The 24,847-nt window shown below is 44.1% G+C and overlaps 1 protein-coding gene across 1 annotated transcript in view; it reads right to left on the reverse strand.

The window, feature by feature from the left end:
* LOC126065470 (L-gulonolactone oxidase) overlaps positions 1 to 24,847 on the reverse strand; it is a 50,190-nt gene that overhangs the window by 18,810 nt on the left and 6,533 nt on the right. Inside the window, exons 5-8 of the mRNA XM_049865493.1 lie at positions 24,007 to 24,097; positions 19,572 to 19,757; positions 6,660 to 6,767; positions 5,612 to 5,688 (exon numbers count right to left, since the gene is read on the reverse strand). Of these exons, the coding sequence (XP_049721450.1) occupies positions 5,612 to 5,688; positions 6,660 to 6,767; positions 19,572 to 19,757; positions 24,007 to 24,097 (462 nt within the window). The remainder of the gene's footprint in view (positions 1 to 5,611; positions 5,689 to 6,659; positions 6,768 to 19,571; positions 19,758 to 24,006; positions 24,098 to 24,847) is intronic.

Below are 24,847 nucleotides of genomic sequence, written 5' to 3' on the forward strand. Positions count from 1 at the left end.
TATCAAAATGACAGCACTAAACTCATACCTATGCACAATTACTCTGAATATAAATGGTCTAAATGCACCAATAAAGGGACAGAGAGAGGCAGAATGGATAAAAAAACATGACCCGTCTATATGCTGCCTACAAGATACACACCTTAGACTTAGAGACACAAACAAACTAAAACTCAAAGGATGGAAGAAAATATATCAAGCAAACAGCAATCAAAAAAGAGCAGGAGTGGCAATATTAATTTCTGACAAAACAGATTTTTTTAAAGTTAAATCCAACACAAAGGATAAGGAAGGACACTATATATAATGACATATATATTGAAAGGGACAATATACCAGGAGGATATAACCATATTAAATGTCTATGCACCCGATGACAGCGCATTGAAAAGTGAGATAAACAGCTCCACAATTACAGTAGGAGACTCAACACGCCACTTTCAGTGAAGGGTAGGACATCCAGAAAGAAGTCCAATAAAAACACAGAAGATGTAAATGCCACAATCAACCAACTTGACCTCGTAGACATATACAGAACACTGTACCCAACAGCAGCCAAGTATACTTTCTTTTCTAGTGCACATGGAACATTCTCTAGAATAGACCACATATTAGGTCATAAAGCAAGCCTTAGCAGAATTCAAAACATTGAAATATTACAAAGCATCTTCTCTGGTCATAAGGCCATAAAAGTGGAAATCAATAACAGAAAAAGCAGGGAAAAGAAATCAAACACTTGGAAACTGAACTGCAGAGTTCTACCAAACTGTCAGAGAAGAGTTAACACCATTACTACTAAAGGTATTTCAGAGCATAGAAAAGGATGAAATACTCCCAAACTCATTCTATGAAGCCAGCATATCCCTGATACCGAAATCAGGTAAAGACACCACAGAGAAAGAAAATTACAAACCTATATCTCTAATGAACTTAAATGCAAAAATCATCAACAAAATTCTAGCCAATAGAATTCAACCACATATCAAAAAAATAATCTACCATGACCAAGTGGGATTCATACCAGGTATGCAGGGATGGCTCAACATAAGAAAAACAATTAAAGTAATCCATCATATAAATAAAACAAAAGATAAGAACCACATGATCTTATCAATTGATGCAGAAAACACATTTGACAAAGTTCAACAGCCATTCATGATAAAAACGCTCAGCAAAATAGGAATAGAAGGAAAACTCCTCAACATAATAAAGGACATTTATACAAAGCCAACAGCCAACATCATCCTAAATGGAGAGAGTCCGAAAGCATTCCCCCTGAGATTGGGAACAAGACAAGGATGCCCTTTATCACCACTCTTACTCAACATTGTGCTGGAGGTCCTAGCCAGAGCAATTAGGCTAGATAAATAAAGAGCATCCAGAATGGTAAGGAAGAAGTAAAAGTATCTCTATTTGCAGATGACATGATCTTATACACAGAAAACCCTAAAGAATCCTCAAGAAAACTACTGAAACTAATAGAAGAGTTCAGCAGAGTGCCAGGATACAAGATAAACATACAAAAATCAGTTGGATTCCTCTACACCAACAAAAAGAACATCGAAGAAGAAATCACCAAATCAATGCCATTTCCAGTAGCCCCCAAGAAGATAAAATACTTAGGAATAAGTCTTACCAGAGATGTAAAAGACCTATACAAAGAAAACTACAAGATACTACTGCAAGAAACCAAGAGACCTGTAATGTAAGTGGAAAAATATACCTTGCTCATGGATAGAAAGACTTAACATTGTAAAAACGTCTATTCTACCAAAAGCGATCTATAGATACAATGCAATTCCAATGCAAATCCCAATGACATTTTTTGATGAGATAGAGAAACAAATCACCAACTTCATATGGAAGGGAAAAAGATTGCAGATAAGTAAAGCGTTACTGAAAAAGAAGAACAAAGTAGGAGGCCTCATTCTACCTGATTTTAGAACCTATTATACAGCTAGTCAAAACAGCCTGGTACTGGTACAACAACAGATACATAGACCAATGGAAAAGAGTTGAGAATCTAGACATGAGTCTATCCACATATGAGCAGCTGACATTTGACAAAGGCTCAAAATCAGTTAAATGGGGAAAAATAGTCTCCTTAAGAAATGGTGCTGGCATAACTGGATATCCATCTGCAAAAAAATGAAACAAGACCCATACCTCATGCCATGCACAAAAACGAACTCAAAATGGATCAAAGACCTAAATATAAATTCTAAAATGATAAAGATCATGGAAGAAAAAATAGGGACAAAGCTAGGAGCCCTAATACATGGCATAAACAGTATACAAAACATTACTAACAATACAGAAGAGAAACTAGATAACTGGGAGCTCCTAGAAATCAAACACCTATGCTCATCCAAAGACTTCACCAAAAGAGTAAAAAGATTACCTATAAACTGGGAAAATGGTTTTAGCTATGCTATTTCTGATCAGCATCTGATCTCTAAAATCTACATGATACTGCAAACACTCAACTACAAAAAGACAAATAAACCAATTAAAAAATGGGCAAAAAATATGAACAGGCACTTTACTAAAGAAGACACTCAGGTGGCTAACAGATACATGAGGAAATGCTCATGATCATTAGCCATTAGAGAAATGCAAATCAAAACTATAATGAGATTCCATCTCACTCCAACAAGGCTGACATTAATCCAAAAAATACAAAATAATAAATGTTGGAGAGGTTGTGGAGAGACTGCAACACTTATACACAGCTGGTGGGAATGTAAAATGGTACAACCACTTTGGAAATCGATTTGTCACTTCCTTAAAAAACTAGAACTATCATATGATCCAGCAATCCCACTCCTGGGAATATATCCTAGAGAAATAAAAGCCTTTACACGAACAGATATATTCACCCCCATGTTCATTGCAGCACTGTGTACAATAGCAAAAAGATGGAAGCAACCAAGGGGCCCATCAACAGATGAATGGATAAATGAATTATGGTATATTCACACAATGGAATACTACGCATCAATAAAGAACAGTGAGGAATCTGTGAAACATTTCATAACATGGAGGAACCTGGAAGGCATTACACTGAGTGAAATTAGTCAATTGCAAAAGGACAAATATTGTATGAGACCACTCTTATAAGAACTCAAGAGATAGTTTAAACAGAGAAGAAAACATGCTTTGAAGTGTAAGAGAGTGGGAAGGGAGGAAGGGAGGGAGAAGGGTTTTCTCTAATTAGATAGTAGTTAAGAACTACTTTAGGTGAAGGGAAAGGCAGTATACAATACAGGAGAGGTGAGCACAACTGGACTAAACCAGAAGCAAATTAGTTTCCTGAATAAACTGAATGCTTCGAAGGCCAGCGTAGCAGGGGCGGGGCTTTGGGGACCATGGTTTCAGGGGACATCTAAGACTATTGGCATAATAAAATCTATTAAGAAAACATTCTGCATTCCACTTTGGTGAGGGGCATCTGAGTTCTTAAGTGTTAGCAAGTGCCCATCAAAGACATATGAATTGGTCTCAACCCACCTGGAGCAAAGGAGAACGAAGAACACCAAAGACACAAGGTAATTATGGGCCCAAGAGACAGAAAGGGCCACATAAGCCAGAGCCTACATTAGCCTGGGACCAGAAGACTAGATGGTGCCTGGCTACAACTGACGACTGCCCTGATAGGGAACACAACAGAGAACCCCTGAGGGAGCAGCAGTGCAGTGGGACGCAGACACTAAATTCTCATAAAAAGATCAGACTTAATGGTCTGACTGAGACTAGAAGCACCCTGGAGGTCATGCTCCTCAGACCTTCTCTTAGCCCAAGACAGAAGCCATTCCCAAAGCAAACTCTTCAGACAGGGATTGGACTGGACTATGGTATAGAAAATAATTCTTGTGAGGAGTGAGCTTCTTGGATCAAGTAGACACATGAGACTCTGCAGGCTTCTCCTGTCTGAAGGGGAGATGAGAGGGCAGAGGGTGTCAGAAGCTGGCTGAATGGACACGAAAAGAGAGAGTGGAGGGAAGGTGTGTGCTATCTCATTAGGGGGAGAGCATCTAGGAGTATATAGCAAGGTGTATATAAATTTGTGTATGAGAGGCTGACTTGATTTGTAAACTTTCACTTAAAGCACAACAAAATTAAAAAAAATAGCTTTAGGAAAACTGGTTACCATTTGAAAAAATTAAAATTGTTTGACTACTTTACCCAAAAGACAGGCTTGTTAAAGGCTTGTAAATGTAAAAGCAAAAATAAAACAGAGTATTTTTATGACCTTGGGGTAGGAAAGGATTTCTTCATTGGACGCGAAAGTCCCAAAGACAAAAGAATATATGGATAAATTTGAATACATTAAAATTAAATATGTCTGCACATTAAGACACTATAAAAATTAAAGGCAAGACACAAACTGGGAGATGTTTGCAATAACAAAGAAGTAGTGTTCAAAACATATAAAAATAAAATCTTACGAAAGAAAAACAACCCAACAGAAAAAGAAAAAAAAAAAAAAGGTATAAATAGGCACTTCACAGACGGGGAATGATCAATAAACTGAAAACCTTAGTAGTAATCAGAGAAATAAGAATGAAAAACCGTGATGATATGTCATGTAGTACCCATCAGACCAAATTTTAAATGTCTTACAGTCCCAATTTTGACAAACCTGTGGAGCACAGAGAATTTTACAATGATGGAGGAATTAACTTGTTATAACCACTTTGGAAAAGAAGTTAGAATTATCCAATAAAGCTGAAGAAGCTCGTACTTGACCCAGGAATTCCACTTGTCGGTATATACTCAAGATAAAAAATGCATCAGTAAAATGTTTCAGAATGCTCACAGCAATATTATTTGTAATGGAAAAAAATTCTGGAAATAATCCAAATGTCCATCAACAAGAATAAGAATAAATACATACATTGTATAAATACACATTGTCATAAATACAGCAACAATGAATAATTAAAGCTATACACATTGACACAGATAAATCTCACTAACATAGGTGAACTAATAAATTTGTTATTTTAGGATTCATTAAACCAGAGTATAAATACAAGCAAGAGAATGATAAGCATAAATTTCAGGTAGGTGAGCGGGGGTTGCGACCTGGGAATCACAAAAAGGGGGCTCCGATTGTACTAGTGTTGCTTCATTTCTTCAGTTGATGGTGAGTACATAGGTGCTTACTATACTATTCTTTATACTTTAAATATCTGTGGCCTATATTATCTTGTATGCATGAAATACTTCATAATTATTTGTAAGACGTCATTCCATATCTTGGCTGAATAAAGTCACCTTTCAAAGCCCTACAAGACCTTCATCACTGACAGTTACATGTATGAGCACAGATATGAGGCCAGGAAGGAGGTAGACAGCAGGATAATGTGGTTCTCAATCCTAGCTGCACATTTGAATCACCTGTGGGTCAGAGTGGGGCCTGGGCGTTGCTGTTTTTTCAAAAGTTTCCCAGCTAATTTGAATATATAGTCTAGGTTGAAAATCATTGTTCTAGGCCCAGGAGACAGGTAAATTTGCAGACATAAAGGTAGGGATGTTACTCTTCTAATGGACTACATTCACAACAGCATATAGTAGATGCCAGAAAAAGGTACCATTGCATTCTTACCTGATCCAAAGCAGGAACTCCAGCAAATAGAATCCAATGGCATAGTCCCAAAACCAGTTGGCTGAGGAAGAGGGGGGCTGAGAAACAGAATTTGTAATCAATTTGGGGTCAGATAGAGCCCTCTTCTGACATATGCAGCATAGTTCCCCTTAGAGGGCTATGTGTCCCTGGGGGTGGCTGTGTATATGAAGGGGATATGGGGAGCAGGGAGGGGGAGGGTAACCCAAATGCCAGGACAAGTGAAAGCCTCACTTCATGGTGGCACAGACAATTCTCACATCCTACCCCTTATATTTCATGCTACTTATTTATTTAGTTAGTTTGCATGAGACTAAAAAATTTACATCTGGCCCTGCTCTTCAGAGCCTATGATCCAAAGATGATGGTGTCCAGAGATCACCCATTCTGAACTCCATACCAGCCCCTTACACATAGCAGATTTCATGGCCTTTGCCTGACTCTGTCCCATCGAGGTTTGTCCTATAAGCGATGGCTTTGTTTTCTTCTCCTGGAAACAGTGTATTTGCTAATGACATGGGGGATAGACAAAATTATCCATTTCTTTGACTTCAAAATAGGAGACTTGGAGGGAAGGTGGGCAGTATTAGATGACTTCTGAGGTCTAGATCAGCTTTCTGGCAGTCTAGGTTATCCTATCCTGTCCTCTGCTCCCTTCTCTCACATCCAGGCTGTCCCTTGACCACCCCTACACATCCCTACTTGGTGGTACATGGGACACTCTCATGGCCCAGCTTCCTTCTTCCTTTCACCCCCTGGCCTTTTCTGCTTCTTTCCTCATGATCATTGATGGTCACTCTTATTTTTCCTGTCACATATAATTAGTCGTCAAGGTGATAAGAAGTATCCCACGTTCTGGGAGCTGACCAGTCTGGGAATGGGTGCAACTGCACGTTGTGTGTGTAGACAGGGAGGATCTGTGCTTGTCGCCTGCAGCCACCTACTCCTTAGGGACCTGCCCCAGACAATCTGCTCCCCAGTGGGAAGGGGATGGACACCGTGTCAGGACAGGAATGACACATGCATCTACCTTGTTGGTGTGGTCCTGGTAGATGACACTGACGTTCTCACTGTGCGGAAACCAGAGGAAGCGAAAGTATTCCGACTTCTTCAGATGGGTGTCCAGGTTGTCGAGAACCTGACATCAGCAGAAGGAAAGAGGAGATTGCGCTGGTCACAAGGAAGACATGAGAATACTGGAACTCAGGGCCCAAGGCCTGCCTCAGTTTCCCCTCATCAAAAGGAAATGCTTTAAATTGTCCTAACATTGCCAAATGGCATGAAATGCAACTTTTGATATGCTGGGCATTAAAATGGTGCACTTAAATGTTGACTTCCCTAGATAGCTTAGAGGACAGACGAGCTTTCTCATTTGTCCTGGTTTGAGCAGTTAGTAGCTGTATAAACTTGAGCAAGTTACCTAACATCTCTGTGCCTCACGTTCCTCATCTGGAAAATAGGGCTAAAATTAACACCCACCTCAGAACTGTTACAAAGCTTAAATGATCTAATGCCTAGACAGTGTTTTACCAGGCACGTGGTGAGCCTTGTATGGGTGTAACCTGCTGGTACTAGTCTTATATAGCACCGTTGGAGTCTGTGGGTAGTGAAAAAGGTAAACACATTCAGCTGCTAATCGAAAGGTTGGTGGTTTGAGTCCACCCAGAGGCACCTTGGAAGAAAGGCTTGGCAATCTACTTCTGAAAAAATCAGTCATTGATAAGTTTATGGAGCACAGTTCTACTCTGACAACATAGGGTTGCCATAAGTCACAATCAACTTGAAGGCAACTCTTTGGTTTATATCATCCTCACCATCATCTCTTATTCCCAGACATCTTTATCTCCATAATGCCTGACACATAGTAGGTCCTTAAAATGAACATGAACAGAAGAGTGTGCCCTAGTATGGCTCATTATTGCACACATTGGGATAATATCACCAACTAAATCATGGCACCCTGAAACCTATCAAGCTGATACAGGGCAAGTTGTGAGCTAAAGCATAGACAGATTTTAGGTTTGACAGGCAGCTGTGGGATTTGGGAGGAGCCCTGGTCTTGGACAGAGTTCTGGATTCAAGTCTAGGTTCTATAACTGGACAACCGTGGATGAGCCATAAACCCTGAGCCTCAGTCTTCTCAGCTATAAGCTGTCAGTACTTGTGAAGGTGAAATGAGATCATCTGTGTCAAAGGTCCTAAGCACAGGGATTGGCATATGGCATGCACACAATAAACATTTTTTGGTTCTGAATTTGAGTGCTGCTAGGGCATCAGTTAGATTTCCCCCAAATTTCTCAGCTATGTGACTTTTAGAAAGCTCTTAAGGGCTTTTGGGCTTCCATCGCTTCATCCTTATAGAATGAATACAGTAATACATTTCCTTCCTTCCTTACAGGGCTGCTATGAGGTCCAATAGGGTTATGAGGTCCAAGTGAGATCATGGATGGAAAAGCACTTTATAAACTATAAAACTGAACATGTGATCTCACCTCAGCATTACTGGCAAGAATCAATAAAACAGAAAACAACAAATGTTGGAGAGGCTGCGGGGAGATTAGAACACTTATGCACTGCTGGTGCAAATGCAAAATGGTACAAACGTTTTGGAAAACAATATGGCGCTTCCTTAGAAAGCTAGAAATAGAAATACCATATGATCCAGCAACCCCACCCCTAGGAATATATCCTAGAGAAATGAGAGTCATTACAGGAATAGACATATGTGCACCCATGTTCACTGCAGCACTGTTCAGAATAGCAAAAAGATGGAAACAACCTAGATGCCCATCAACAGATGAATGGATAAACAAACTGTGGTACATACACACAATGGAGTATTACTCAACGATAAAAAGCAACGATGAATCTGTGAAGCATCTCATAACATGGACGCATGTGGAGGACATTATGCTGAGTGAAATAAGTCTATCACAAAAGGACAAATATTATATGAGACTACTACTGTAAAAACTCAAGAAAAGTTTTACATATAAAAACAAACAATATGTGATGGCTACAAGGGAGGGGAAAGATGGGGATGGAAAAACACTAAATAGACAATAGATAAGCGGTAACTGGTGAAGGGTAAGATAGTACACAATGCTGGGGAAGCCAGCACAACATGTTCAAGGCAAGGTCATAGTAGCTCCATAGACACATCCAAACTCCCTGAGGGACTGAATTGCTGGGCTGAGGGCTATGGGAACCATGGTCTCAGGCAACATCTAGCCAATTGGCATAACAGAGTTTATAAAGAAAATGTTCTACATTCTACTTTGGTGAGTAGCGTCTGGGGTCTTAACAGCCTGTGAGCAGCCATCTAGTTTACTTCACTGGTCTCACCCCTTCAGGAGCAAGGAAGAATGAAGAAAACTAAGGACACAAGGGAAAGATTAGTCCAAGAGACTAATGGACCACATCTGTCATGGCCTCCACCAGACTGAGTCCAGTACAACTAGATGGTGCCTGGCTACCACTGACTGCTCTGACAGGGATCACAATACAGGGCCCAGGACAGAGCTGGAGAAAAACATAGAACAAAATTTTAACTCAAAAAGAAAGATCAGACTTGCTGGGCTGACAGAGACTGGAGAAACCCTGAGAGCATGGCCCCTGGACACCCTTTCAGCTCAGTAATGAGGCCAGTCCTCAGGTTCAGCCTTCAGCCAAAGATTGGACAGGCCCATGGAACAAAACAAGTCTAACGGGGCCAATAGCCCTGGGGCAGGGACTAGAAGGTAGGAGGGAACAGGAAAGTTGGTAATGGGGAATCCAGGGTTGAGAAGGGAGAGTATTGACATGTTGTGGGGTTGTTAACCAATGTCATGTAACAATGTACGCACTAACTATTTGATGAGAAACTAGTTTGTACTGTAAACCTTCACCTAAAGTTCAATTTAAAGAAAAAACAAAAAACTGAACATGTGAGAGAAGGAGGATGGTAGTGCAAAAAAGAAAGAAAGATACTGATCAAATGCACTGTGAGGAATTTGGGTGCCCAGCATAGCTGAATGACTGGATCCAATCGTGGATTATTACAGAATCCAGAGAGGTTGGGGAGCTTGAGGGAGGATGATCATTTCTGCATCTGGCCAAGAAAGTGAAGCCAAGATGAATCAGTGGAGATGAGCCCCACTAGAACTTAATTTTGGAATGTCTGAGAGCAGTGGAATTTTAGGATTCTGTATCTTTGTCACAGCTGTCAGACAGGACCTCTGACGTGCATTTAATTAAAGCATGGTGGGACCCAGGGGACACTAGGAATGAATGGACAATTGTTGCATTCAAGCCAGAGTGATCTGGATGGTGATCCTTAACAACTTCTCCCACCCCACACTGGCACCCATCTGTTGGGTTATCAAGCTTTCCTCTGTTCTATCTCTGCAAGTGTTTCTCCAGCCTTCTTTCATCCACTCCTGCTGCAGTTCTTAGTCCAGGCCTTTCTTATTTCTTACCTATATTTTTGCACTAGCTTTATAATTTGCCCCATTTCTCCTCTCTCCAGACAACATTTGCCAGGAAGCATGCCAATACACCGTTCAAAAATTATCAACAGCTCTCCATTTTCTACAGAATAAAGCCTGAATATTTTCAGTTCAGCATTCAAAACCCAAACTCGCTACTGTCAAGTTGAACCTCATGTGTGCAGAATAGAACTGCACTCCACAGGCTTTTCAAGGCTATGACATGTTGGAAGCCACCCACTAAGCCTTTCTTCTGAGGCACCTCTGGGTGAGCTCGAACCACCAACTTTTGGCTAGTATTTGAGCTTTGAACCATTTTCGCCACCCAGGGACACCTCAATATTCAAAATCCTCCTTAAACTGACATTGTCCAGTAGAGTAGCCACTGGCCACACGTGGTCATTGAGCTCTTGAAATGTAACTGGCCCAAATTGAGACGCACTGTAAATCCAACATATAAACTAGATTTCAAAGACTTGATACGAAAACATTTTTATATTGATTACATCTAGAAATGGCAATATTTTGGATACACTGAGTTAAAGAAAATATATTATTAATATTGATTTCACCCACTTCTTTTTCCTTTTTAAACAATGTACCTAGCAGAAAATTTAAAACTATATTGTGGCACACATTATATGTTGCCTTAGGCCCTACTCTATTCTTCCACACTAATTTCCCAGTGTGATCTTTCCTATCTCACACCAGACACTCCAGCTTCCCCAAACATGCTCATACACTTTTTAACCTCCTCCCCGCATAACCCTCACTCTAGAATTCTCTGTACCCATTTTGGCCTTTCAAAACCCTTCACAGCTTAAAAGCCTAATTCAAATGCATCTTCCCCCATAAAACCTCCTCTTCCCATTTTAAGTGGTTTCTGCTTATCCATCATAGAATTATATTGCAATTATTGAAGCTCACATCTGTCTCTGAAATTAGTTAATAGGCTATTATAGGTCAGTGGCTATTTTGTTCATTCTTGGTTTCCCCTAGAGCAGGGGTTAGCATACTTTTTCTGTGAAGGGCCAGGTAGCAAATAATTTAGGCTTTGCAAGCCATAAGGTCCCTGTTGCAACTACTGAACTCTGTTGTAGCAGCTTAAAAGCAATGATAGACAATACATTAATGAATGAGTGTGGCTGTGTTCTGATAAAACTATTTACAAAAAGAGGCAGCCAGCCAGATTTGGCCCACAGGGTGTAGTTTACCAACCCCTGCCCTAGAGCTGCTAGCAAAACGCTGTGTATACGGTGAATGCTGGAGGACTCCATGATTCCTTATTTGAGAGAATTTTCTTATTTGTGAGAGAAGAGCCCTTCCAGATGTGCTATAGGTCTGGAAAAAGTTCAAGTTTTCAGGAAGAAATCGCAGAAGCTCTGTCACTGTTGCCCCCATTCTAACAGGTGATGGACCCCAACCATGCCACGGCCCTCTGGGCACATGGGGCTCTCTTGCAGGAATGAAAGAGAGCTGATTTTCTCTGAGGACAGCAGGAAGCAGAGCCTGGTGGCTTGGCCTGGAGGGTGGGGCTAGGGCACTAAGAGAGCAAAAATCTCCATTTCCTAGTGTCCCAGCATTCCCAGCCATCTCAATAAAAACAAAACAAAACCCATTGTCATTGAGTTGAATCTGACTCATAGCAAACCTGTAGGACAGTGTAGAACTGCCCCATAGGGTTTCCAAGGCTGTAAATCTTTACAGAAGCAGACTACCACATCTTTCTCCTGCAGAGTGGCTGGTGGGTTTGAACCACAACCTTTAATCACCATGCCACCAGGGCTCCTAGCCATCCCAATGTGTTATCTAAAATTCCAGCAGTAAATCTAATGGCACCTATTTCTCAGCTCTGGTTCCAGAGGGATGCATGTCCAGCTTCCTACCTATGCAGTTATGGAGAGTCACCGCATAACATATTGTTTGTGCTTTTCTCCTAGCGTCTGTCACTTCCTCTCTGCTTTATAGTGCTAAGACACGCCTCTTCTCCTACACTAAATTGTAAACTCGTTGAGGACAAGAACCATGCATGATCCAGCGCTGTACCTTCCATGTCCCTTAACCTAACACCAAGTGGTTGTCAAATGATAGAACCAGCCCAGGGACCACCCAATTGTGAATTAAACCTTCTTGCATCAGGGCCCAGAAACAATCCTATCTGGAGAAAGAAGGTGCTTGGGATCATGGATTTCTTTACCTTGTGTTTCCTGGGAACACTATCAAAGGAGTTAGAGCCTCAGAGGAATCTCTTTCTTGATGTGTTATTGGCATGAAGAATTCTGGTGGAACTGTCTCCCAAAATTAGAGCCGTAGAGCTATTCAGCTGGCTTTGGGAACTGATTGCCAAGCTTGTGAGGAGCCAGGGAAGACTTCATGTTCCATGGTTGAGGCTACCTTATCATTAGCGGACAGCCACCTAAGAGAGTGATGGGTATCTGGATGCTGCTGACAAGGTTGGCATGTGACCCAAACCAATCCTGCTTCTCAGCAAGGCCAGGGGAGATGGGTGGATTCAGGCAGCAAGCAGGACTCATCACATCTCCTTATGGTTTGGGTGACATAAAGGGGAAAAGTTGACAGTGATGTCTAAAGTCCCTTCGTCTTCTAACTGGCTGTGATTCCATACTGACAAGACTGCAAACAGCCAGATGATATGAATTTGTCATGAAAGTTCCTGAAGGCAGCTCCAGTCTCAGCACCACCCTCAGGAAACTGAATGAGACCTCACTCCCTGTCCCCTTATCCCTGCATCTTGAAGTATGGGTTACGAATCTCTCTGGGGCCTGGCAATGACTCCTTCCCCCAATCTAGTTTTAAGCAGCATTTAGAAATTATATTGAAATGTATTTAAAAGAACCAGTACTGGCGAGCATGAGGTTAGATCTGAGGTGAATCACATAGGGCATGGGGAAAATCTAGAAAAAGATAAATTTTAAATAAAGTCTTGATCAAGTGACCATTGAGTTACCTTATATTGAACACTATTATTATTTTGTGAACGTGGGGGCCAAAAGAGGCCTCAGATAAAATCTCCACCATCAGTGAACTAATAATCTTGCAGGAAGAGGGAGGGGATAAAAAATGTCAAGAGGCAGTTAAGAAAGGTCATGAGCAACACAGCCATGACCAATGTGTCTAGCCTGGAAAGGGCAGTGTAGGTACAGATTCTAGATCCTCACATACCCCACAAAGCAGGTGCTCAGTAAAAAAAAAAAATTTTATGCGAATAAAGTCAGAGAGAGGAGGAATCAAGGGTTTTTGTCTTTGAGGTTATAAAAGGAAACAAGGAAAGAGAATTCACATGCATTATTTCCTTTAATCCTGACAACATCTGTGAGGACAATAGTGGTATTATCACCTTTGTACAGATGAGGAAACCAAGGCTCAGAGAGGTTGAAGAACTTTTCTGAAGCCACAGTGGGTAAGTGGAGAAGCTGAGATTCAAACCCAGGTGGTTCAACTCTGGAGACATGTTCCCAATCTCTACGCTGCACTCTTCCTGATGGGTCTCTTGGGGCTATTCCAGCATTCATGAATGGAAGACCCATAGTAGGTATTCTATAAACATTTGCTGAATGGAAGGAGGGAAATGGGGAAAAAGCAAAAAAGGGGAAGAAAAGGAAAGGAAACGAAACAAATATAAGGGAAGGAAACATGGCTGAGAACCTACCTAACCTAACTTTATATTCAGGAAGCAATAGTCATATTCCCTGGTCCTGGCTTCCCGTGCTCCTAATATGCCCCTCCTCTGGGTCAGGACCATCCCACCATCGCACCACCCAGAGGGGCTGCTGCAAGAGAGCAGACCTAACCCTGAAGTGTACCTGCATCCTGGTGCAGACGCTTAGTTGATCCAAACACTTGGGGCAGCATGGTTTGCAGCCCCAGCGGAGGTGGGAGGGTTCCTAGGAACCCTAAATGATAAGGAACAGTGAGCAGATGTAAGTGTATGAACAGGAAGGTTTACTGTTTTCCTACTTATTCTCAAGAAACTTCCCACGTATTGGATGATAGACCCAATTGTTATCCCTTTTGGATTAGAGAAGAAACATCCCAGGCACAGCAAGAGTTAAGAGAAAATGCTCAGTGGCACTTCTCTGAGTCCCAACTCTATCCTTTCTTCTCCTCCATTGATTTGTTTCCTTCGAGGGGAGCAAGGCCTATGCATTTTAGCTTCTCCTCCCAAGCATCCTCAGCTCTTTAAAGGCTGCTCTGAGTGGAGAGAGGAAAGGAAAATTAAATATGGGACTATTTATTGCACATGTTCCTTGCAGTAAATCTCATGGCTGAAAAGGCCACCCGCCCTCTGTGACACTTGTTATTTATGACCTGTGGCTGGTGGTGGGAGGGCTGTCCACAGGGTGATGGAAGCTGATGATGGGCCTCTGAGAAACCACTTCTGCATCTGCAGCACTGAACAGAGTTGTAGCAGCAGCCACTTCAGGGAGAAAGGAAGAGAATCCGTCAGTGGATGTGCTGACTCACAGGTGAGCGGGGAGGAGCAGAATCCTCCTCCACAAGCCCTCCTGCAGAAGGAACTGGGTTGCAGTGGGAACTCTGTGTATGTGGGAGGGGGGTTTCCATCAGGATTCATGTCCCTCTTTGGGGATAAGGCCCAAGAATTGCCATTGATGCTGCAAAGGAGAGAAATACTAATGAAAAAGAGATCACTCGCTGACTCTAGGAAGGGTGATGAGGTAGGGTGGGACAGTTTTGCCTCTAAGCACTGTCCTGGCTTACAGGGTGTCAGAGCTGAAGGTGATGTTGGGAATCATCTAATCCAACCCCACTTTAATAGACAGAAACTGAGGCCCAAAGAATTGAAAAGACTTGTACAAAGTCACAGAGAGTGTAAGCAGCATAGTCAGACTTGGTGGCCAGACTTCCCAGAGCCCCTTCCCCACTGCACCTTGTTGAGCATTTATGGCTGTGCAATTGTATGTGTGTGTGTGTGTGTGTGTGCATGTGGGTATACGTTTTTGTCATTTAAGAGGACAGGCCTGGGATTGCTATTTTCGTGTGTCATCATAGCCTCTCATATTCAAAGAAATTGGAACTTTGAGAATAATTTATCCCATAAATCACTTAGAGTTTTCAGGGATGTCTAAGTTAGGAATCTCCATGTTGAGATGATATGGAGGCAAAAACCTTGAGCTCTGGGCAGACAGGAGGCCAGCTGGTATGAGTGTGTGTGTGTGTGCATGTGTGTAGGTATTGGAGTGGGCAGCTAGCTAAGCATAAAGTTCTAATAGAACCAGGGCTTGGCTGTAACCTATCTCAGCCAGTTCAAAGGAGGAGCAGAAAGAGAAAGGGCCAGGTACCCAGCAGAGAAAATACTGAAGTTGTTAAGGATTTCGTTTAACTTGGATCCACAATCAACACCCACGGAAGGAGCAGTCCAGAAATCAAACAACGTATTTTACTGGGCAAATCTGCTGCAAAAACCTCTTTAAAGTGTTAAAAAGCAAGATGTCACTTTGATAAGGTGCACCTGACCCAAGCCTTGGTATTTTCAACTGCCTCATACGGATGTGAAAGCTGGACAATGAATAAGGAAGGCCAAAGGAGAACTGATGTCTTTCAATTACGGTGTTGGTGAAGAATATTGAATATACCGTTGACTGCCAGAAGAACGAACAAGTCTGTTCTCCTTAAAAGAGAGGATGGCAAGACTTTGCTTCACTATTTTGGACATGTTATCAGGAGGGCCCAGTCCCTGGAGAAGAACATCATATTTGGTAGAGAGTCAGTGAAAAAGAGGAAAATCCATCGGCTGCTACAGTGGGCTCAAATACAGCCATGATTGGGAGGATGACCCAGGACTGTTAAGTGTTTCGTTTTGTTTTACATCAGGCTCCTATGAGTCATAACCAACTTGACGGCACCTAACTACAACAACAACAGGTACTGGAGACTGTCGTTCTGCTCAACTCTAATATCTTATTAGGAGCATAGCGGCCAAAGCCAATCCTCTGGCAAAAAGAAGAAATCCCTTTATCCCTCAGTCAAAATATTCAGCTTAATACATTCTGACCTGAGAGAGAGGCAGGAAAACAGATTCAATAACTATACATGATTACCACCACTTTCTGGTTGAAAGTGGTCCCTGCTGCTCATCTCATTTCCTTGCCTGTGATTTTCCTCAGCATGCCCAACCTCCACTAAAACTATTCTCACTGCAGTCAGCAATGGCCTCCCAATTACCAGACCCAGGTATCAATCCCAGATTCCCTGCAGCATTGGACTCCACTGACCTCTCCATCCTGGAAACCCAGCACCCATTACCTCTCTGACATCACTCTGTCCTCCAACTCTTAATTTCTCTCTGACCATTCTCTCTCAGCCTTCTTCATGGCATCCTTTCCATTCTTTCATCCACTGAATGCTGGTGTCCTCTAAGACCTTCTTCTCATTCAAACCCACTCTCCCTGGGTGATCTCAACCTTGCTCATAATTAAATTAATTGCCTAGAATAGGCTGATGACCCTCAGCCTGTATCTCCAGCCCAGACCTCCCGCCTGAGTTCCTTGCCTGCAAAGCCAGCTGCGCCTGCACCTCCACCTCAACAGGTCCCAACTGAACTAATCATCTTGCTCCCCAAACCTGTAGCACCTTTTGGATTCTTTAACTTAGGTAGTGGCACCACCATCCCTGACTCTGACCTCCTATATCCTCAGCCCCACACTCAGTTGCCCAGTCCTATTGATTCCTTGTCCTAAATATCTCTTGACTCTGTCCTCTGCCAGAAGAATTTTGATAAGCCCTACTCTCTGAAATGCAAGTAGAGGGCCAAAGTTCAGTCCTTCTATAGCTTCTTCCAACCCCAGTGAGAAGGTTGCTGGTGTTCTAAAAAATGGACTTGGCTCTGTATTCCAGCACCTTGGGGGACCTCTCCAGACTATGCCCACTGTACCTCATCCTTTTGCAAACCATCTCCTCATGCTGCTGACTCTGGTCACAGCCGTCTTTGCCTTGGCCCTTTCTGCCAAGTCCTCTTTGGACTTGATGGTTATTGTTGTCAGTTGCCATTGAATCAATTCTGACTCATGGTGACCCCATGAGTAGAACTGAGCTCCATAGGGTTTTCAAGACTGTGAGCTTTCAGCAGCAGATCTCCAGGCCTGACTTCTGAGGCATACCTCGGTAGGTTCCAACTGCCAAAATTTTAGCTAGTCGTTAGTATTTAACCGTTTGTGCCACCCAGTGATTCCTTAGTGGTTATATAAGTTATTTACTTAGTAAATATCTGGCTTGGCCATCTTCACTGATAACTGTCTTAAGTTTCAAGCTCAAGGGCAGGCTGGCTAGTCTGCTAGTACTGGAGGTCCAAGTCCAAGACACTAAGGGTGTCTACCTTCTATGAGCCATTTCAGTGTACATGCTTAACCTCAAGGCAGGAACCATGAGTGCATATTTTTGCAGCTTCCCCCTGCATGTTACTTCCATAATTCTTAGTCCATTAGAGGCCTTTTAACTGAGAAGGGCTGGTGCACTTGGTTCAGAGACAGCAGGGATGAGGGAAGTTGGAGGATCTATATCTCCTCTGCAGCCAGTCCAAGGACAGAAGAACCCCAAGGGGCAGACAGGATGGTGGCAGCTACTGATGGTGAGAGAAGCCGGCTGTCCTTTTTCTGTTAAAGAGGAGAAAGGAGAACCTGGGCTGCTCAGAACAGGTCTGAGAAGGATCCCTGGGTTGTACCTCAGTAGAGGTTCACTGTCACTCCTATTGCATTACCAAGATGGAGTGGTCACCCTATGAGATGTGGAAAAAGGAAATGCCAAGAACACCAGAGGCAAGAGAGCTCGGGAAAAATCTCTTCTCAGTATTCCCAGTGGGTGCTCAGAACATGATCCCATAGCCCTAGGAGTTAGTCCTTGGGTTGTATGAGACCAAATGCCATGTGCATCTTTGCCTGCCCTGGATCATCTTGGCTAGCACTGGAAAGAATGTAGGATGTTTTGTGAACCCAGCTTGGAACTAGATCTGGCCACTGGTTTGATTTAGAGGCCTCTGGGGGATTGTGGCTGATTGAGGAAGGCCCCACGTGGCCCCAAAAAGCTCAGATTCTGGGACAGCCCCAGGCAGGGTCATATGGACTAATGGACATCCAGAATCCCTTCCTCATTTCAGTGTCCTCCTCCCTACCCCTGCTCTCATGCGGTTCCCTGACTTAGCCATGCCTTATCACTGCCAAACCATTCCCCTTGAAATGCCCTTGTCTTGATCTTGTTCTGCTGTCTTGGGCTAAGACTTCAGCCAGCTGATTTGCTAAATGAGCTGTACAGGCCAAGCGTTGCTACTCCAGGAAACAAGTGTTGCATCCTCTGGAGCTCTGGAGTCACTTTCTCAGCCACCAGCTGGGAGTTCTGGGGAGAGATTCTCCATCAAACACCACGCCTCCGAGTAGGGAGCCTCTGGCCTTAAAACCCTTGTCTTGTGGTTTACCCCATTAGAAATTCCAGTGGTAACAGTTTTTGGCCAGGTAATGCCCAAATAGTTACTATTATCACCTATTGACTGCCATGGGAGGCAATTTTGGATACTAACTTAGACACTTTACATGCATTATCTGATTTAACCCTCAGATCAATATTTTAAGGTACACATTATTAACTTTATTTAGATGAGGAAACTAAGGCTCAGCAAGGTTAAATGACTGGCTTAAGGTCACCACTTGGAAGTAGCAGAGCCAGGATTCAAGGCCAGGTCCATTTGACTCCAAAGCCCATGTTGGGTCAGTGCTGCTTACATCACTGGGCAGAGGGTCTACTCATGTCAAATGATAGGGAGATAATTTTGAGAAGGACCCAAACTCCAAGGAACTGGAACCATAGATTTGAATGCTGTGGCTTAGTGATTACCAGGGATAGATCCCGGCCTTCTTGGCTTGCTACATGTCACCCATCAATCCAGCCAGCCACCCATCCAACCACCCATCTAGCTAGCCAGCCAGCCACCCAGCCAGCCAATACTCTTTTTCATGCATTCAAAAAACACTATTATCAATTGGAAGCCATTCTTTCTGCCTCCCATGATCCAGTTCCAAGTCCCCTGCACGTGACCTTATGCACCCAGCAAGCTTGACATTCAGTACCTGTACTTTGCTGTGAAGATACCGTTACAAACAGAAACACTGGGCATGTCTTATGGTTAAGCGTAGCTGAGAGCTATCACCCTCCAAGGAGCAGTCAGTTCCCACAGGGCAACATGTCTCTGTGGCAAGTCTCTACTCAACTCCATTTCTTGCCCTTACCTTCACCACTGCTGCAGTTCCTCTGAGTTTCACTGACCTACTCAGAAAGGGTTCTGGCCATGATATCCCTTGGCCCCGGAGAGAGGGTTGAAGAGGCCAGCCCTACTCCTTCATTCAGAGGACCTGAAGAGCCACAGGGGGCTGTCACTGGAGCATGGCCCACTTGCCAAGGACACTCATCTATTTTCTGAGGCTGAGCGGTGATGAGCAAGGGACCAGTACCTCTTTCAGGGTTGAGGGGAAAGATGTCTCCTGCAAGTGGAACTGGGGCACACACTGCAGGGTGAGACTGAGGATCACGCCAAGGCAGCCCAGGTGCACCCGCGCGGCCTGGAACAACTCCACGTTGCTAGACTCGGAGCACTCAAGAATGGTTCCGTCAGCTGTCATCAGGGTCAGCGCCACCACCTGGCCGTGGGAGATAAGCCACAGTTCAGAACCTCTGGTGGAAAGCCCTCACTCACCTGAAGGGCCCTCACTTTCCTGTTTGTCCTTTGAAGTAAGGCTGAGCATCACCTATTCCCAGAAGACCACTGTCATCTGTCCACAGGAGACTTTCCCCCACAGGGTGTACAGTCACAGCCTGAAGGGCTTCAGTTTTGGGAGAGAAAGAAGGAGAAATGGGGAAGGAGAGGCTATGTCTGGTGGGCATCAAGCCTCAGCAGAGGACTGGGCCCATCCATCCCATAAGGTTATATGGAACTCTTGATAGCCTATCCTCCTGAAGCCATGGCCACACTGACCCTGTGGGCCTCTGTCAGGATGCAGCCTTTCCACTGCTTAGAGGATCCCTAAGGTGAGACCAGGGCTGCAAAGCGCTGTGAGTTCCCGGGTGAAGGTGTCTGGCAAAGGCAAAGTGTGGAGGTGTGTGTCTTTGGGGTGGAGCCAGTCCCACTATCCCAACATGCCACCTGGAGCCAGGCTTCCCTGCAGCTGCTCTGCCTGCCCTGTTCCTTCTGTGCAGCACCTCAGCTCACTGAGTCCTTCCTCTCAGTCTGGGCCCACTCACCCCAAGAACTAGGTTCTTTCACTCTAACACACCCACCTTTCTGCAAAGAGCAGGGAAAGATGACAATTAACTTTAAATCTTTCCCCCATGGCCCCATTTCAGAGGAAACCTCTCTCATTGTCTGTTTTGGTCCTTGTTCATACTCCATTACCTGCTAATTCGGATAGAAATTGCTTTTGATGTGTGTAGCTGGCAGCGTGGTGCGCAGGGTGAGAGAGCAGGTACAGCTGAATTAATGTTGATTAAGAGTGACCAGGACCAGAGGGGAGAAACTGGTGGAAATAGAGCACTACAGCCAGCAATGGGAGTGAGGGTGTCAGGACGATTTTACGAAAATTGGATTTCATCTAAGGTCCAGAGCAGTGGACAAGCACTGACCAGTGAAGCTCTCCAGCAGGGCCAGCAAAAAATAAAGGGTGGGTGCTGTATTTGCTTTGGCGTGACCTTGGTTTGGTATGTTATTTAACCTCTCTGTGCATCTTTGTCTGTGAAATGGGGATAATAATAACTATTTCAGAGAGTTGAGATGAAAATCAAAAAAGAATACGTAAAGCATCTAGCTAAAAAAAAGCTACTATATTAAAAATGTCAGTCCAGAGTTCCCGAGTGGCACGAACGGTTAACACTCAGTTGCTAACCAGAAGGATGGCGGGGCAGGGGTGGGGGTGGGGTGGGGTGGAAATTGAGTCCACCCAGAGGTGCCTCAGAAGAAAGACTTGATGATCTACTTCTGAAAAAAAAAAAATGCCAGCCCCTTTCCCCCTGCTCTCTGCCATTGGCGTAATACGTAAAATAAAACAGTGTGGTTCTCCTACTGGTTTCTAGGGGGCAGTCCTACTCAGAATTATTTTCATAGTCTGCTGATCATTTTGCAGAAATGGAGGCAATCAACCTCACATCAGCCCTGGAGAGTAGACTAGGACTGTGGCCAAATCTTGGGGTGCAGCTTGTTGTATCCTTCACCCCGCTACTGCTCGGCTCCCTCAGGCAGTGAACCCACGCTGGGGAGGTGACAGCAATGTCCATGGAGGGCTCCAAGTGCCCAGGAACCAGGTTCACAAAATATATCTATGCCTTGCCGCAACAGCTCTTATCTACGAGATCAAAAATGGTTAACATGAGTATCCTCAGTCTTTCCCCTTCCCTGGCTCACTTCTCCCCCTCAGGATGGTCCTCCCTTGCCTGGTGATTCTTTGAGGTTTATCAGTGAAAAGAGGGGAGGGGAGAGGGATAAGCAGCAACCAAAGTGTGTGTATATGCTGACAAGAAAGGAAAGTGAGGTTTCAAGAAGTATTAACAATGAAAACCCTGTGAATCACAACAGTCCTATCTACAGCTGATCATGGGGATGGCGCAGAGCCAGGCAGTGCGTGGCATCACCATGAGTCAGGGGCAACTTGATGGCAGCTAACAACAACAACAACAACAGTGAATTAGGTTTCCTTTCATGGTGCTCAGGAAATACAAATAAAAAACAGAATGAATCCCTTAGAAATAGCTTTTGGGGTTGTTCTCTTTTGATCATGGTGCTGCTCTGAGTCTGAACCACATGGGACACAGTCACAGCAGTCACATTTCAACAACGTTTGTGCAAGTATCTGCCTGCATCAGACCCACTGCAGAAGGCACAGCCCTACACCTGTACAGTTAGTTGGAAGGGAACTTAACTGGTCAGTGTGGTCCACCCCTCAAGGATGCTGAAATATCTGCAACGTGGACTCCGGAAAGGTCCTCAGAAATCTTCTCCTTATTTTGCAATCATAGCCAAAAATAAACACTTATTAAACACTAACTGTGTCTCTGGGTGGTGCAAACAATTAACACCCTCGCCTAATCAAAAGTTTGCAGGTCCAAGTCCACCCAGAGGTACCTTGGAAGAAAGACCTGGTGATCTACTTTGAAAAATCAGCCACCGACAACCCTATGGAGCACAGTTCTACTCTGACACACACACGGGATCCATGGGTCAGAGTCGATTCAACAGCAACTTTTTTTTTCTTTTAACTGTGGTCACTGTTCTGAGTGCCTTATACTCAACACCATGATCATCCCCATTTTCCAGGTGCCAAAACAGAGGTATCCAGAGGTAAAGAGACCTGTCCCAGGATACATAGACAATAGTGGTGGAGCTGGGATTTCAAATCTAAGTCCCAGGGATTAGCTACGATGCTGCAGTAGCCGGAGACCAGATAGCCCATGCTGTGGATGAACTTCTGCAGGCGAAAGCACACTATGAGCTACGGGGGTTAAACCGGCGCAGTGACTCTTATGAGTCACGTGACAAATGAGCCACCGCCTCTGGGTATATATTCTAGAAAGCCTGCTCCATGGCAGCCCAGCCTGGCCTGGCCTGTTAGGAAGCCCTTCCTTCCTAGTGTTGAAAGTTAAAGAAATACAGTACACCAATGTTCACTGCAGCGCTATTGACAATAACCGAAAAGTGGAAACAACCTAAATGCCCATCGATAGATGAAAGGATAAACAAAATCGGTACATACATATAATGGAAATACTACTCAGCCATAAAGAGAAACGAAGTCCTGATACATGCTACAGCATAGGTGAACCTTGAAGACATCATGCTGAGTGAAACAAGCCAGACACAAGGCAAATATGAAATATAGGTAAATGTGTAGAGACCAAAGTTTAGTGGTGGTTCCCAGGGGCGGGAGGGAGGGGATGGAGGAGTCTTTGCTTAGGGGGCACTGAGTTTCTGTTCATGGTGGTGGAATAATTTGGAAAAGGAAAGTGGTGATGGTTGCAAAACATGATGAACGTAATCAATGTCCCTAAACAATATGCATAGAAATAGTTGAATTGTCAAATATTTTGTTATATATATTTTTATCACAATTGGAAAAAAAAGAAATAAAGTTAAGAGTTTGCCCTCCACAGAGTGGCTTCCTGACAGAAGCACCCTCTGAACTGTCATGTAGCCAGCCAGCATTTAACATGCGACTTCATTTATTCTTCATGAGTTGAGGATTAGTCCCTCCCCCATTTTACAGATGAAAACAGGGATGTTCAGAGAACTTACTTGAATCCACTTACCCCATGAGTGGTGAAGCCATGTTTTAAACCCAAGTCTGAGTCTAAAACCTGTTAACCAGTTCACCAAACTGGGTTCTGATGAAGCTTAACAGATGCTTTACGATAAAGACATGGTGCCAATCCCAGAGCCACATGTGCTAGGCTCCTCATCAGGTAGTTCTAAGTCCTGTCCTGATACCCCGCTTGCTAACCTGGACCCTGGAAAGGCCCCTCACCTGCCTGGCTCCCAGCTTGGTCAGTTCAGATAGGGTGCTGCCCTTGCCTGCCTTCCCTGGGCCATGTGGTGGCTGTGAAGCTCATGTGAGGCAGGGGATGAGAAAGCACTTTGAGACTGTTATGGCATCAGCACGCACAAGGAGATCTTCGGCACTTTGTGTCAATAGGAGACAAATGAGGATTAGAGAAGGAAACGATTCTCCTGGAAGGAGTCTCCATCAGAGGGAGGAGACCTGGGGTGGTTTGAGGCCCACAGGGAGCTGAGCCACGAATCAGTGCTTTCCCTGGTTTCCAAGGAGAAGAAGTGAGGAGAAGCTCCTTCCGCCCATCTGTTCACCCCAGAGGAGAGCCGCAGGCTGGCTGAGAAACAGATGGACTCACCTGAGTGGACAGGATGCCATGCTTGATCCCTGTGTTGTGCGTTCCTGACCCAATGACGCCGGCTACGGTCACATCTGACACTGCTCCCAGGCTGGGCCCACCAGGAAGAAGGGAGTGGGACACAAGAGATGGTCAGGTTTCCCTGGGGCAATAGGTACCCTTGGATTGAGGCACAATGCCCTTCAGAGAATAGATTATCTCCTGTCTGGGTTCTCTCCCCAAGTATACCAGAATTTAGCTTATGTAAGCTTTGCAGGCTCTTCCCCTCTCTGAGCCTCAGTTTCCTCATCTCAGTGGCCTGTCAGATGATCGGTGGGGGAAACATTCAGCTCTGAGTCAATTTCTGGGGTTTCGGTACCCTAGAACACCCTTTTCCTCCATCCTCCACCAGGCAACAGTACCTTCTCCACCAAACAAAGGCAAAAATGCTCCAGCTAAGACTTCTTGATGCAGCTTATCAAGGCTGACAAAATGTCTGTGGAGGTGACCTTGATCCAATCGCACATCCCAGGAAGGTTTGAAAAGCTGAGAGCCTATCTCAGCACCAAGGGAAGAAGGTGAAGCATGTCCTGTTACTTCTGCTCAGAAATCACTTGTGAGCTGTGTGACTCTGGGTAAGCTCTTTATATCAGGCCTCAATTTCTTCATACATCTGAGGAGATTACAGTTCCCTCCTCACAAGGTCGTGATGACAGTCAAATGAGGCAGCAAATAAAGCACCCAGCACAGTGTCTGACACAGCCCATTTTGTTCCCTTCCTCTTCCCCTTTATGATGGTTGATCTTAAGTGTCAACTTGGTGAGGCTGTGGTTCCAGTGGTTTGGCCAAACTCTAGACTAAT

Source organism: Elephas maximus, chromosome 22, assembly GCF_024166365.1.
Source record: "Elephas maximus indicus isolate mEleMax1 chromosome 22, mEleMax1 primary haplotype, whole genome shotgun sequence".
Classification (NCBI taxonomy): domain Eukaryota; kingdom Metazoa; phylum Chordata; class Mammalia; order Proboscidea; family Elephantidae; genus Elephas; species Elephas maximus.